Here is a 13404-nt window from a genome sequence, read left to right on the forward strand (position 1 = left end):
TCATGCCTAGTGGACTCTTGGGAACTCACTCGAGTCCTCGGAGTCCTGGACTCTTAGGACTCTTCTCATCATCCTGCGAGTCCATCACGTGCCTAGTGGACTCCTGGGAACTCACTCGAGTCCTCGGAGTCCTGGACTCTTAGGACTCTTCTCATCATCCTGCGAGTCCGTCACGTGATACTTTCGGAACTACTATTCCCCGCTGCCCCTCCAGGTACCAGGGCCGGTCTCATGCGACCTCCCTCCTTCCTGTCCTGTAGTTGGCCAGCCTTCTTGTTCCGTCGTAACACTCGCTCCCTTCCCCTGGGCATTCGTCTCGAATCCTATAAGTACGTCCATGTCCCCGGGACTCTGCTGCTCCTCAGCGAGTCCTTCAACATGCAACATGCCTACTGACACTGCCCGCAAACTCCAGGAACGCAACGATCTTGTCCGTCGAATAAAGAACCACGGATACGAACTACCCGAAATGGATTCTTGCTCGAACTGCGTGAGGCGAAACATTACTTGCGTGTCGTCTCCAAATGATTCACGGCGGTGCGCCGAGTGCGTTCGTCGCAACTTGAAAGAAAAGTGTGACTGTATGGGTCCTGAGCATCCCGACTGGGTGAAGCTCGAACGGGAGGAGGATCGCCTGGATCGCGAAGAGGAAGAAACCCTTTCGAAGTTACTTCGTCTGCGGAAGCAGAAACGCCTCATCCGAACCCGTGGTAAAGATATGCTCCGGCGAGGTTTGAAAACCCTCGACGAGCTTGATGCGGCAGAGGAGGCCGAACGTGTGGCTGCTGAGAAGCGTGACGCTGTTGAGGCTGAGGAACAGGCAGTTAGCGCTGCCTCCTCGTCTGTGACCGGGACCCTCGCTTCCTCCGATCCACTGGCCTACTCCCCTGCATCTTGGGATCAATGGCTGGCGGATGGCGGCGTCGATATTCCTCCAGCAGTTCTTTGCTGATGTTCCTTGTTGGTTCCCACGAATTATCCGTAGGTTCGTAATTTTCCCATTTTATCAAAAACTCTTCTCGACGTCCTACTAACCTTCTGTCTAGGATCGCTTCGACCTCATATTCGATTATCTCATTCTCGGGTTGGAGTTCGGTGTCGGTCGCAATTGGGGTATTTCCTCTTGCTGGTTCCAGTAGTGAGACATGAAATACCGGGTGTAGTCTAGACTTCCTGGGTAGCTGCAGTCTGTAATTAACTGAGCTGACTTTGTTCAATATTTTGAATGGTCCCAATTTCTTGAAGTCCAACTTTGTGCTTGGTCGTTTCGTTTTGATATGTTTCCGGAGTAGGTATACTTTATCCCCCTCCTTGAAGGCAGGTTCCATACTGCGCTTCTTGTTTGCGTATGCGGCGGATCGTTCATTTAAGAATTGGATGTCCGTCGCAAGTTGTTCGTGGAACGATTTCAGTTGTTCCACCACGATCAGGGCTTGTTCAGCTCGTGATTCATCCGGTCTTGGTTGCCTATATGCTTCTGGCTGGTAGCCATAATTGGCAAAGAACGGTGAGACTTTCGTTGCTTCTGTCATCGCGCTGTTATATGCAAACTGTGCGATGGGTAAGATCTGAACCCAGTTATCCTGTTGATGATTGACATAGCTTCGCAGGTACTGTTCAAGGGTCTGATTTAATCTTTCTGTTTGGCCGTCTGTCTGGGGATGAAAAGCTGTTGATAGCTTATGATTTGTTCCCAGTAGCGCCATCAATGATTTCCAGAATTTCGAAGTAAAGAGCTTGTCTCTATCTGAGATGATTTCTTCTGGCATCCCATGATCGGCTAATATGACTCGAATGAAGGTATATGCGAGCGCCTCGGCGTCGCTAGCTTCTAGATATGGTATAAACTTCCCATATTTCGTGAGTCTTTCCGTGATGACGAGGATAGAGTCGTATTCTATTCCTGTTAACGGGTCCTTGGAGGGTGGAAGCTTGACGATGAAGTCCAAAGCTATTGATTTCCACGCTCCTTTTGGTACTGGTGTCGACTTGAGTTGTCCGTATGGCAGATGCCTATTGGATTTTGACTTGCTGCAAATGTCGCACTCTCTTACCACTGTCTCTACCTGCTTCCTCATACCTGGGAAGTAGTAGTGTCGAGTGATTCGTTCGAAGGTTCGTGTTACTCCCTGATGACCGTGTGCTGGTAACGAGTGTTGTTCTTGCACCAGCGGGCGTCTCATTTGACTTGGGACATACACTAACCCTTTGTATCGAATCAATCCTTGTTCGTCGATGGTGAAGTCGCCTTCGACTTTGGACAAGACTCGCTTGGCGCATTCGTCTGTTGCGTAAGCTTTCTTGAGTCTTTCCTCGAGTTCTGTATCTTCGATGACTGAGATCGTCGCTAGTAACTCGTTGTACTGTATTCCTGCATCTGTTTTCTTCAGAATTGCTCTAGGTCTTTCTTCCTTTGGGCCGGCGTAGTCGGTCCGTCTGCTGAGAGCATCTGCTCTTGCATTCTCGGAGCCCTTGCGATAGGTTATCGTGAAGTTGTAGGCTGCGAGGGTTTCTGCCCAGCGGACTTGTCTGCGGTTTAAAACCTTGGTCGTGGTGAAATATATAAGGTTCTTGTGATCCGTCCATACCTGCACAGGGTAGGTGGATCCCTCAAGATATACTCGCCACTGCTCAAAGGCAACGACAATAGCCAGTAGCTCCTTGTCGTGGATGTCGTAATTGAGTTCCGCGGGTGACAGTTTCCTAGAGTAGTACGCGATTGGTTTGAACTTACCGTTCTCGTCTGGTTGATTCAGACATGCTCCAATTGCGAAGTCAGAAGAGTCCGTTTCGAGGATGATCTTCTTTGCAGGGTCAAATGTAGCAAGGATAGGTGCTTCCGTGAACTTCGTCTTAAGTTCCTGGAAAGCAGCCTCTGCCTTGTCCGTCCATTTGAATTTGAGATCCTTTCTGGTAAGCTCCGTGAGTGGTTGAGCTACCTTGGAATATCCCGAGATGAATCTTCGGTAGAAGTTGGCGAAGCCTAGGAAGGCTTGCACTTCCTTGACCGTGGTCGGTGTTGGCCATTCCAACACTGCCGTTACTTTTGCTTGGTCCATCTTGATGCCGTGCGTTCCAATAATGTAACCCAAGAATTCGACTTGGTTTTTATGGAACTCGCACTTCTCTGGTTTGAGGAGTAAGCTGTACTCCTTTAGTTTCTTCAGGACGAGTTTGACATGCTTGACATGCTCCTCCTTGGTTGCTGAATACACCAGGACATCGTCTAGGTAGACAATGGTAAAGATGTCTAAGTATTCGTGCAAAGCATCATTCATCAGTCGTTGCATGGATCCGGGTGCGTTTGTTAGCCCAAAGGGCATGACTTGATACTCGAATAGGCCATAGCGGGTGCGGAATGCTGTTTTCCACTCTTCCCCAGCCTTGATTCGGATCAGGTTGTATGCTCCTCGCAGATCTAGCTTACTGAAGATCTTTGCTCCTTGAAATCTATCGTGTAGTTCGTTGATTAACGGCAGGGCATACCTGTCCTTGATTGTGATGTTGTTCAACGCTCGATAGTCCACACATAACCGTAGGGAGCCGTCTTTCTTTGGTACGAAAAGCACCGGACTTCCTGCTGGTGATGTGGATGGTCTGATGAATCCTTTCGCTAGGTTATCATCGATGTACTCCTTAAGTACCTTCAGCTCCTTTTCCGATAGCTGATATATTGGTCCGAACGGTGGACTTTTGTCTTTCTCCAAAGGTATCTCGTGATCCCATGGTTGGTGCTTAGGAAGCGCCTCGTTCTTAGGGCCTTCCTGAAATAATCGCTCGTATTCCTTGTACTCCACCGGTATACTCGTCGGTGAGGATGCCTGGGCTAGGTCATCAAGCTCGGAGGTTGCACATAACTCCTTCCGGCCCTGGGAGGGTTTCTCCCGTTGTCGCGTGTCCGTCCGTTGTTCACACGCGCACTGGCTCATCACAACTTTCTCGTTCCACCAGTCGATCTGGGGGTTGTGTTTCTTGAGCCATGGCACACCAAGGATGCACGCATGGTTGTCCATGTGCACGATGTCAAACTGAATCGTTTCCTTGTGCCCGTGTAGCATAACCATTTCCAATGGGACCGTTTCGTGGGTCACCATTCCTTCATTAGTCGAGATGGGCTCTCCATCTACGACCATTAACGGGTATGGTTCGGTTTTCAATTGCGTCTTGAAACCTTGCGTGTCTGCTACTTTCTTTGTCATAAAGTTGCCCGTCGCTCCTGAGTCAATCATTGCTCGGAGGTGTCGCTGTTGTATCTTAGCGACCACATATAGTTGCATGCTGCCCGTCGTGGCGCATAGCTGGTCTGTACTAGGCCTCTTCGTGTCGCTCGCCGGTGGCCTACCGTCGAGGACTCCTAGTTTTTTGACTCGTCCGAGGAAGGATAGTATTCATCCGCTTCCAATGGTGGTCCTTGGGGAGATCGTTTCCCTCGCTCTTCTGCTTCGTCTAGCAGATGTGGGTATTTCTCGTATACCTGTTCGCTTTTGATAGGCAAGTCCCCTTCAGACTGGCTTCGCCTGAGGGCGTGAACTTGCTCTGCGTCTCTGAAGTGTATCCTGGGCGAGGATCGGGGAAACAACTGATTCTGGTGTTTCTTTTTCCAGTGGAGCTTGCAGTCATCTTCGCTGCAATACTCCCAGTAGACATACGCGTGCCAGGGATGATCAGTCTCTGTTGCGTCTGTCATTGATAGTTCCCGCTGTCCTCTCACCCATGCACTATCTTCCCTCGGAGGCGTGGAGAATGTGTCTAGTTGCTCCATGGCTCTCCTTTCGATGCGTGGAGTGGGTCTCGCATTTTCCCGTCGGAGCATATCTCTGGCTTTCTCGTCGTACTTCTTCAGGGCTCTCCTGCGGTCCTGGTAGTAAAGTTTGACGCTTTTCATATACTTCAGTTTAGCCATATGCTCGACATCCTTCTCCAGTTCTTCCGCTTCTTGGGCTTCCAACTTAGCTACGTCTTGGGACGTGCCAAGCAGCCTGCGGGTATTCGTTAGTTGGTCGTAGTATCTCCAGAGGTCATCCTTGCAGTCGTCCACCTTGCACTTTAACGGAAGTTCCTGTAACAGGTTCCCGTAGAGGTCTTTAAGCATGGGGATTCTCCTCTGGCCATTGGGCTTGTCTCGTTCGGCCCTAATCTTCGCGTGGGCGTGTTTTGCCATGCGTCTTACTACGTTCTTGCACCGTGGACTCATTGGTTCCGTAGGTGCGAGTTCATCGAAGGTCTCCTGTTCCGAGACGGTGAACGATTCCGCCTCCGACCCTTCATCTGAGCTCTCGTCTTCTGGGGTGCTTTCGCCGTTTATTCCCCAGTCCTGTTTGCTCACAAACGTTGCGTTCAACTGTCCTGTCCAGGTGGCATTGAGTTGTTTGCCAACTTTGCGTCCGCCGTTCCCTTTCTTTGGCTGTCTGCAGTCTCGGGCCATGTGGCCTGGCTTGTCGCAGTTAAAACAGAGTCGTTCCTTGAATTGTCTGTCTTTCTTAGGGTCACGGGGTCGTCCAGGTTTGAACGTGGCATCGAGTTCCATTGGGTCCGACCAACGGTTGTCTCGCGGGTGTTGATCCCGTCGTCTGCCCTCGTTTCCCCGGTAGGGGTAACTTTTCTTGGGCTTGTCATAGGTCCGACGTTCCTTCTGGAATTCGTATAGTCGATTGTCGATTCGGACCGTATGTTCGATTAGCGCTACCATGTCCGTTGGTTGTTGTTCCAAACGGGCAAGTTCCATACGTATATGGCTCTTCAGCCCACGTCGGTAGTGGCTGATGAGTGCGCTGGCGTCCCATCCTGTCTGATTGCCGTATCTCTGGAATTCTGTGGAGTATGTGAGGGCGCTGCCAGTCTGCTTAAGTGCAAACAGATGGTCTTCTGCGGTCTTAATCTCATCGATGTCTCCGAACATGCGTCGGATTTCCTTACAGAATCCATTCCAGCTGCCAAACATAGTCTGCGTAGTTGTCATGCTTCCATTGGTACTTTCATATTTGAAATAGTCCTTGAGGAATGGTTCGATCCATCGCAGGGCTTCCCCCCTAAGGTAGGACGCAGTCCACAGGGCATAGCTCTCCTGGGTGGGGAACTTCTCGTCATTGAAGTGCTGGTACAGTTCGACCTGTAGCAAAAACACCTCAAGTTCCTTTCGGTTGCCGGAGTAAGTGTCGGGCAACTTGACGCGTAGAGTTTCCTTGAGTTCGTTGACGGTGGGTGCATCGGGCATCTCTTCATTCTCAGGCTTAGACCTCTGAGACGAAGTTGGCGTGGTGGGGGTTTTCCCCTTCGAACTGACGACAGACATGTTGCTTTGTGTATGAGCCAGTGCCTCGTAGAAGTGGTGCTCAAAGTGTAACGCTGACTTCTAAATGATAGAAGACACAGAGGTTCTCTTGCGTAAAGGTTTACTTATCAGAGGAGGCAGGGGATCAGACACAAAGGCTTCAAGTAACACGTTACTAGTATATAACAAATACTGTATTGAGTTGAGCACGAAGCTCCTATCTAAGGAAATACTATCTACTTATATAGTGGCGTCGTGCCTCATGGGTAATCTGGATAGTTGGTGGATAGCTAGATATTCAGGATAGTTCGTGGATAGCTCAACTATCCAATATCCACTAGTTTCTGCAACTATCCATTAGCCCCGTCACATGGCAGCCTACCCCGCTTCCCACTGTGACTCACACGTCATGTTATGTGACTCACACGTCACGTTACTAGGCCCTGGCCCTGTAACCATGACATCATGTTACTATAGCCGTAACAATAATTTGTCTATGACATAATTTGTCTATAGGGGTACTCTGACCTTGGACCTCCTTTTACTTCCTATAGGCTACGAACCTAGGAGATGGTTCTATGGGATTCTCTTACATCGACTATAGTTACCAAGCCTGGTTAGTCATGGAAAGTCTTGGAAAATGAGAGAACTACACTCCTTTAGCATAAATAGGATTGCCCTTTCCTTAAGAAAGGGCAAGCAGACAATACAGTAAATCGACTATCACATACTTCCACATCTTTTCCAAGCTTCCAAGCATTGATCTTGTTACTCCTTGTTTCTGAAAAGTCAGTGAGGTGCTAACCTCTGACTTATCCCTGAGTTCTCAGACTCAACATTTGTACAACTTGTCTAAACCACTCCACTACATCATACACTTGATTGCTGCATTGTGGAATAGTCTAAGCTACGACCCTTTGGCTCTTTTTCTAAGACAGTGTGTTAAATTAGTAAAATCATCCCTTCCTTGGGTGGCTAGATTCTGACATCTGGTGCACCCACCATTACAACACGTTACAGTATTGTAAAGAATACTATATTGAGTTGAGCACGAAGCTCCTATCTAAGGAAATACTATCTACTTATATAGTGGCGTCGTGCCAAAGGGATATCCGTGGATAACATGGATAACATAATATCCATGATATCCAATGTTATCCATCACGTGAGGTTGCAGCCGTAAGCGCTAGCCATAGCACTAGCACTTAGCCATAACACTTTGAATATTTATGTTATAGTAAATCCTTGTCATATTTATCACTTCCATCTGCTTTTGCTGTAACAATGATTGTGTATGTGCTCCTCCATTTGCCCAAACTCCATCAGAAAAACATTGTCGCATAAGTCTACCAGGACTCCATCGTAGGGCTTTCTGTGCAAAGATGAGACGAAGGCGATGATGAAAGGGATCAGATGAGAAACCTTTTCTTTTTGAAGAGCTGCATTCAGCGCTTTCTGGCCTGCATTATTCAATCCAATTTCAGGGGCAAGAGTTGGAATAGCAATCCAACGTGCTCTTGACGGAGAGCTCTGTAACCATTTCTCTAACTCTGTGTGCTGTGGTGTTCAAATAAGAGGTTTACAGCCTGATTTCGAGTGTGTATTTGCTTTTGCATATCTGATTTGTCGCTCTGTAACGTGTAGAGTAGCTGCAATTTTCTTATATGATAATCCAAATTTTAATGCTGTTTGAATTGCAATTCTATCATCTTGAGTAGTTGCAGGAGCCTTAAAGCGAGGCGTAGTAGGCATCTGTGGATTTAAAAGCTCATAATATCCATAGCTGATTCTATAGAACTAAATATTTTGAAGGTATTACAATACTATTTACATCTACATACATAATTACACTAAGACCCCCTTAATTTTGGCAGTATTAAAAGTGGGAATAGTGGAACCTGACAATCATTCAGGGGGGGGGGATAGGAGTAATACAGCACCTACAATCAGAACACAGGCTTCTACAGGCTTCTACCGTTCACCCTAGCACTTGTTTTATATCACTACGTAGGTAGTGTACGGTAATACGGCATATAAGAGCCCATTTACAGCTTTTTACAAAGGTTGAGCTATATACGGTCGCTGCCACCGAGCAGAATCGCTGTAGCCACGGTTGAGTTGGCAGAAGGGTGGGTGTAGTACTGTAACGCACCGCCTTGATCGTCTCCAGCGTAAGGTTTGGTAAGTCTTGCCACAATTGTCAGAATCCCCGCAATTCCTATCCCTACCGCACACGGCGTGGCAAGGGCTCGGTGCGGCCCACGCTCATACAGTACAGCGACAAAAGTATTCGTACGGGTCTGTGCTTTTCACCACACAAAAAGACACTCGTTTACTGCAATTTGAGCACTTTTGTCGCCGCCGTACTGTAGGTAGGAACCTCGCAATGGAACCGATATAACCCTGGAAAAAGCTTAGGGCCCACAGCAGCTTGAAAACTTACAGACGGCCAATAAATAACACGGGCAATTTATGGCCCGTGTTATTTATTGGCCGTCTGTACTTTATGGATCTATCACTTGGCGGAGGTCGAGCCAAGCGGGGGCCAACCAACCGCTTCCAGGACTGCGGCATCTGGGTCCGCGCTGACATGGTTCATGGTTAGTACTTACGGGGACTGAAATGGCACAGCCGCGAATGTGCTGGCAGAGTACGTGTCATTCATTGTGTGAGTTGGGACGGAGTAAGCTGTGCCTCTCAAATAAATAATACTAGAGGCTGGTCGTTGTACGCAATTTTGCTTTTGAGCTTCAAGCCCAGTCATTCATTTTGCTGTTCTTATCAGGGCTTTTATTTTTTTATGCAAGATGCTCTCGTTATTGCCTTTGAGCGTGTTTCTGTCTTTTACAAGCACTGTACTCGCAGCGTATGTTATACCTCAAATCTTACACTCAAAAAAGAAGCAGGAACTAACTGCCCCAGTGCCGTCCATAGCCACCCTCATCAAGGGCATTCTAAACGCCAGGTAGAGTCAAACACAACATGGCTGGAAAATTATGAATACGTTGTCGTTGGATCGGGACCCGGCGGCGGTCCGGTTGCTGCCAACTTAGCCATTGCAGGCTTTAAAGTTCTCTTGATAGATGCTGGAGACGACCAAGGCGGTGCGTTACAGTACCAAATTCCTGCTCTCCAGCTGCAGTCAACGGAATACGAACCGATGCGATGGGATTATTTTGTCAACCATTATTCCGATGAGGCACGACAACAGAAGGATTCGAAAATGGTGTACCAAACGACTTCTGGCGAGCAGTATGTTGGGCTGCACCCCCCAACCGGCTCAACCCCTCTGGGAATTCTGTACCCAAGAGCTGGAACACTTGGTGGTTGCTCAGCTCACAATGCTTTGATCACGATCTATCCACATGACAGTGACTGGACAAATATTGCGGCCATTACAGGAGATGATTCCTGGAGACCAAACAAGATGAGAAAGTATTTCATGAAGCTAGAGAGGAATCGCTACCTTCCCAGCAGCATCATTGGCCATGGCTTTGATGGGTGGCTTGGGACAGCTCTTACAGACCTGTCGCTTGTGATTGAAGACCCAAAGCTCCTCTCACTCATCATTGCTGCGGGCACTGCAATGGGCAAGGGCCTACTTGGACTTTTGGTCAACACTGTTGTCGGTCTTTCTGAAGTTTTGCTTCGCGACCTCAATGCCCCAGGACAGTCTAGCAAGGTCGGACTCTACCAGGTACCCCTCGCTATGGCTGACTCGAAACGAAATGGACCTCGCAACTTCGTTCTAGACACAGCCAATGCTGTCAACAAGGACGGTTCTCGGAAGTACAATCTCGATATCAAGCTCACGACTCTCGTCACCAAGGTTCGCTTCTCCCAAGACGGACCAACCCCCAAAGCTGTTGGCGTAGATTTCCTCGATGGTCAAAGCCTCTACAGAGCCGATCCCCGATCTGGTTCTGCTACAGTTACTGGCTCTGGAAGCGTGAATGCCACACGCGAGGTTATTCTGGCAGCTGGAGCTTTCAACACCCCTCAGCTCCTCAAACTCAGTGGTGTCGGCCCAGCCACCGAGCTCGAATCTTTCAACATCCCGGTCATTGTCGACCTTCCCGGTGTTGGCACCAACCTACAAGATCGCTACGAGAACACCGTCATCGGCGACAGCCCTACTGATTTTTTCATCACAAAGAAATGCACCTTCTTGGAGACTATGCCAGATCCTTGCCTAACAAGGTGGACCAACGGCATTGGCCCAATCACTAAGGGAACCTACGGCACCAATGGTGTTGCCATCGCCGTCGTCAAGAAGTCGTCCGTCGCTGAGAACGAACCTGATCTCCTCATCTCTGGCGCACCGGCCAAGTTCAAGGGCTACTTCCCTGGATACTCGAATGACTCCCTCCACGACGCTCATCACTGGGCTTGGATTGTGCTCAAGGCGCACAGCAGGAACAACGCCGGCGCCGTCACTCTCCGTTCTACCGACCCGCGCGACATGCCCAACATCAACTTTAACTCCTTCGACACGGGTGTGACCGCCAACGACGCAGCTGACAAGGATCTCCAGGCCGTCTACGAAGCGATGGAGTTCTCGCGCAAGATCTTCAAGGATCTGATTCCCCTCGACGGTGGTTTCACGGAGGTCTGGCCAGGCCCAAATGTCACCACGGAGGCAGAGATGAAGGAATTCATCAAGGAGGAGGCATGGGGACATCACGCTAGCTGCACTTGCCCTATTGGAGCTGATGATGACCCAATGGCGGTACTGGACTCGAATTTCAAGGTCAGAGGCGTCGAGGGGCTGAGGGTCGTTGATGCTAGCGTCTTCCCCAAGATCCCAGGGTTTTACATCACCGCACCAATCTATATGGTGAGCGAGAAAGCGAGCGAGGTTATCATCCAGGCTACATCGGCATGAGGAGATGTATTATTGGTCGGGGTGTGATGTTGTCACTTAGCGCCTTTGAGTGGGCTTCTGTATTATACTATGCATTTCACAGAGACATATTTACACTCCGTCATTATCATATGGGGTACTGATTTCGCTGAAAATTGCTTGTCCCTTCTTTCGTTACATAATTTTATACCTACCATTACGCGATTACTGTGACTGTGCCGTTGAATTTAATTCCGCCTTTAATTTCCTTCTTGGAAGCATTTCCTCGACCAGGTCATCTTCTAATTTGTGGAAAGCAGCGCTAGCATAATCGGGAAGAGGTCCATCCTGTGAGCTTCTTGCCCAGCCGACATAAAGGATCATTATCCCGAGTCAGCTTTGAGTTCTCCATAACCCTCTTTCGGATGTGAGACGAAATGTTGGGTACCATTTGACAGTTTTCTCTGTTGTGACTCGTAGATGAGCGCATTTGCTTGCACAAGCGCAATCTGTGATGAATATCGCGGTACAATTTTTTCATGTGCTCTTACAGTAGCAGGTAGAATGACACATGTCGACCGGCACAAAAGTATGTATCTTGCAGGCCCAGCTCATACGAGGGCGGGTAGAATCCAGCCACCTCCCAATCTATGATATCGGCCAACTTGTAGTTGAATTTACCATCTGCTGAGGGGCGTGGTTGAAGTATTAGGTTGCGTGGTGTGAGATCGTTGTGGCAAAGCACGGATTCTCCTGCCAATTTGTTAATGTCGGAATTGTTAATGACCATCGACCCCATGTCTTCAAAACTAGACTGGATCCTGACATCTTGTGAATCATTGACGGGGTCCATAGTACAGAATGATGATATTTCCATGATAGAGTATAACAATTCATGTCCGTCGCTTAAAACTCCTGTATGAGGTCCACCAAAGACGCTAGCCGTTTCCAAAAAAGCTGAAGCTCCTCGCCATCTTCACGAAGCATCTTGTAGAACTTCCTGGGCCTTATTGTCACTTAGCCTAACAGAGTGTAGCTTTTGGAGCGTGACGCTTCACTCATCTCACTCCCACCTACTCTGCGCTGTGCCGCCACTTGATTTGACCAGACAAGAATCCATGTCCACCTAGGCAGTAGCCGCCCATGTATGCTGGTTTAATCTGCTTATCAGGAACCATACCCTCCTGAAGTACATCTGACTGTTGATTCTGTTTTAACTTTAACAGTACGCATCGCACGCCAATATTTTCCAGCCAGCCTTTCGAAGCATTCTGATGTAGAAGGGTTTGTCTCGGGATTCCACAAGGGAGAGCCATGCAAGGTTATAGAACGATTCTAAGGCGCTTTCAATCATTGCTTTAGGCTCCACTTCAATCTAAGTCATGATGTTGACTGGCTGCTTCGCTTCCCAATACCAGGCGATGTTATGTATCGAGCGGAGAAGATTGACCAGGAAGTGGCTGTCATGGAATTCGTCAGAGAAAAGACTAGTATTCCGATTCCAAGAGTTATAGCTCCGGCAGAGCAGAGATCATTCCGAACCTTACACAACCACTGAAGCATATACCGTTGTCTGCAAACTATGAAAACGCTTACGAAACAAATCGTGGGCTCCGTGGACCGTCAGGGTCCATTCAAGCTATTTCTCGATGATATACGGTTTGGAAACATACTTGTGGACTCCAAAACCTTCGTGATCAAGGCGCTTATAGATTGGGAATTCTGTTACACTGCGCCACGGGAATTCCTCAGCGCCCCTCCTCCTTGGTTGATACCGAATCCAGACCCCTGGGACTGGTCGTCCGAAGAGAGAGATGTCTTTAGAATCCAGTTTTTAAGCTTCATAAAGGTGCTGCAGGACGAAGATTGGGCAAAGACCATGGCTTTTCTATTCAGATGCGAAATCAACATGAGAATGGTACCTTTTGGTATCTCCAAGCTATGCGAGAGCCATTATGCTGCTTAGAGTTGATGCAGGAGCCATTATGCTGCTTAGAGTTGATGCAAAGCTGGTCTGCTGAGGTCGATCAACCATTGGAGACACCACTGGATATAACAGAATTCGTTGGGAAGAGGTTTCGGACGCAGGTGGCTCCCAAAACTAGCGGTATATTTTTGTGACGTGGGAGGTATCGTTGTAGATTACAAATACAGATATGGAGGAATCAGAACTTGGCTTGTGGAAGGAGCCATTCAATGCCAAGGCTTACACTTCATCGTATCAGAGGGAGCAAATTGACAAGAATCTTATAATTTCACGTGACATTGGTGCTTATCGCCGCCACCCAGC

At 48.5% G+C, this 13404-nt stretch overlaps 2 protein-coding genes across 2 annotated transcripts; both read left to right on the forward strand.

Moving 5' to 3' along the window:
• Window positions 1–9078: 9078 nt before the first annotated feature.
• Window positions 9079–11156, forward strand: VC83_04009 (uncharacterized protein; the record flags this gene model as incomplete). The annotated part of the gene is made up of 2 exons (XM_024467646.1): window positions 9079–9137; window positions 9194–11156. 2 exons carry the CDS (start codon window positions 9079–9081, stop codon window positions 11154–11156), a joined length of 2022 nt encoding a protein of 673 aa, XP_024325054.1.
• A 1540-nt stretch (window positions 11157–12696) lies between these two features.
• Window positions 12697–13080, forward strand: VC83_04010 (uncharacterized protein; the record flags this gene model as incomplete). Its single annotated transcript, XM_024467647.1, has 1 exon — window positions 12697–13080. One exon carries the CDS (start codon window positions 12697–12699, stop codon window positions 13078–13080), a length of 384 nt encoding a protein of 127 aa, XP_024324836.1.
• Between the last annotated feature and the right edge of the window lie 324 nt (window positions 13081–13404).

Source organism: Pseudogymnoascus destructans, assembly GCF_001641265.1.
Source record: "Pseudogymnoascus destructans isolate 20631-21 unplaced genomic scaffold scaffold_8, whole genome shotgun sequence".
NCBI classification, from domain to species: Eukaryota; Fungi; Ascomycota; class Leotiomycetes; order Thelebolales; family Thelebolaceae; genus Pseudogymnoascus; species Pseudogymnoascus destructans.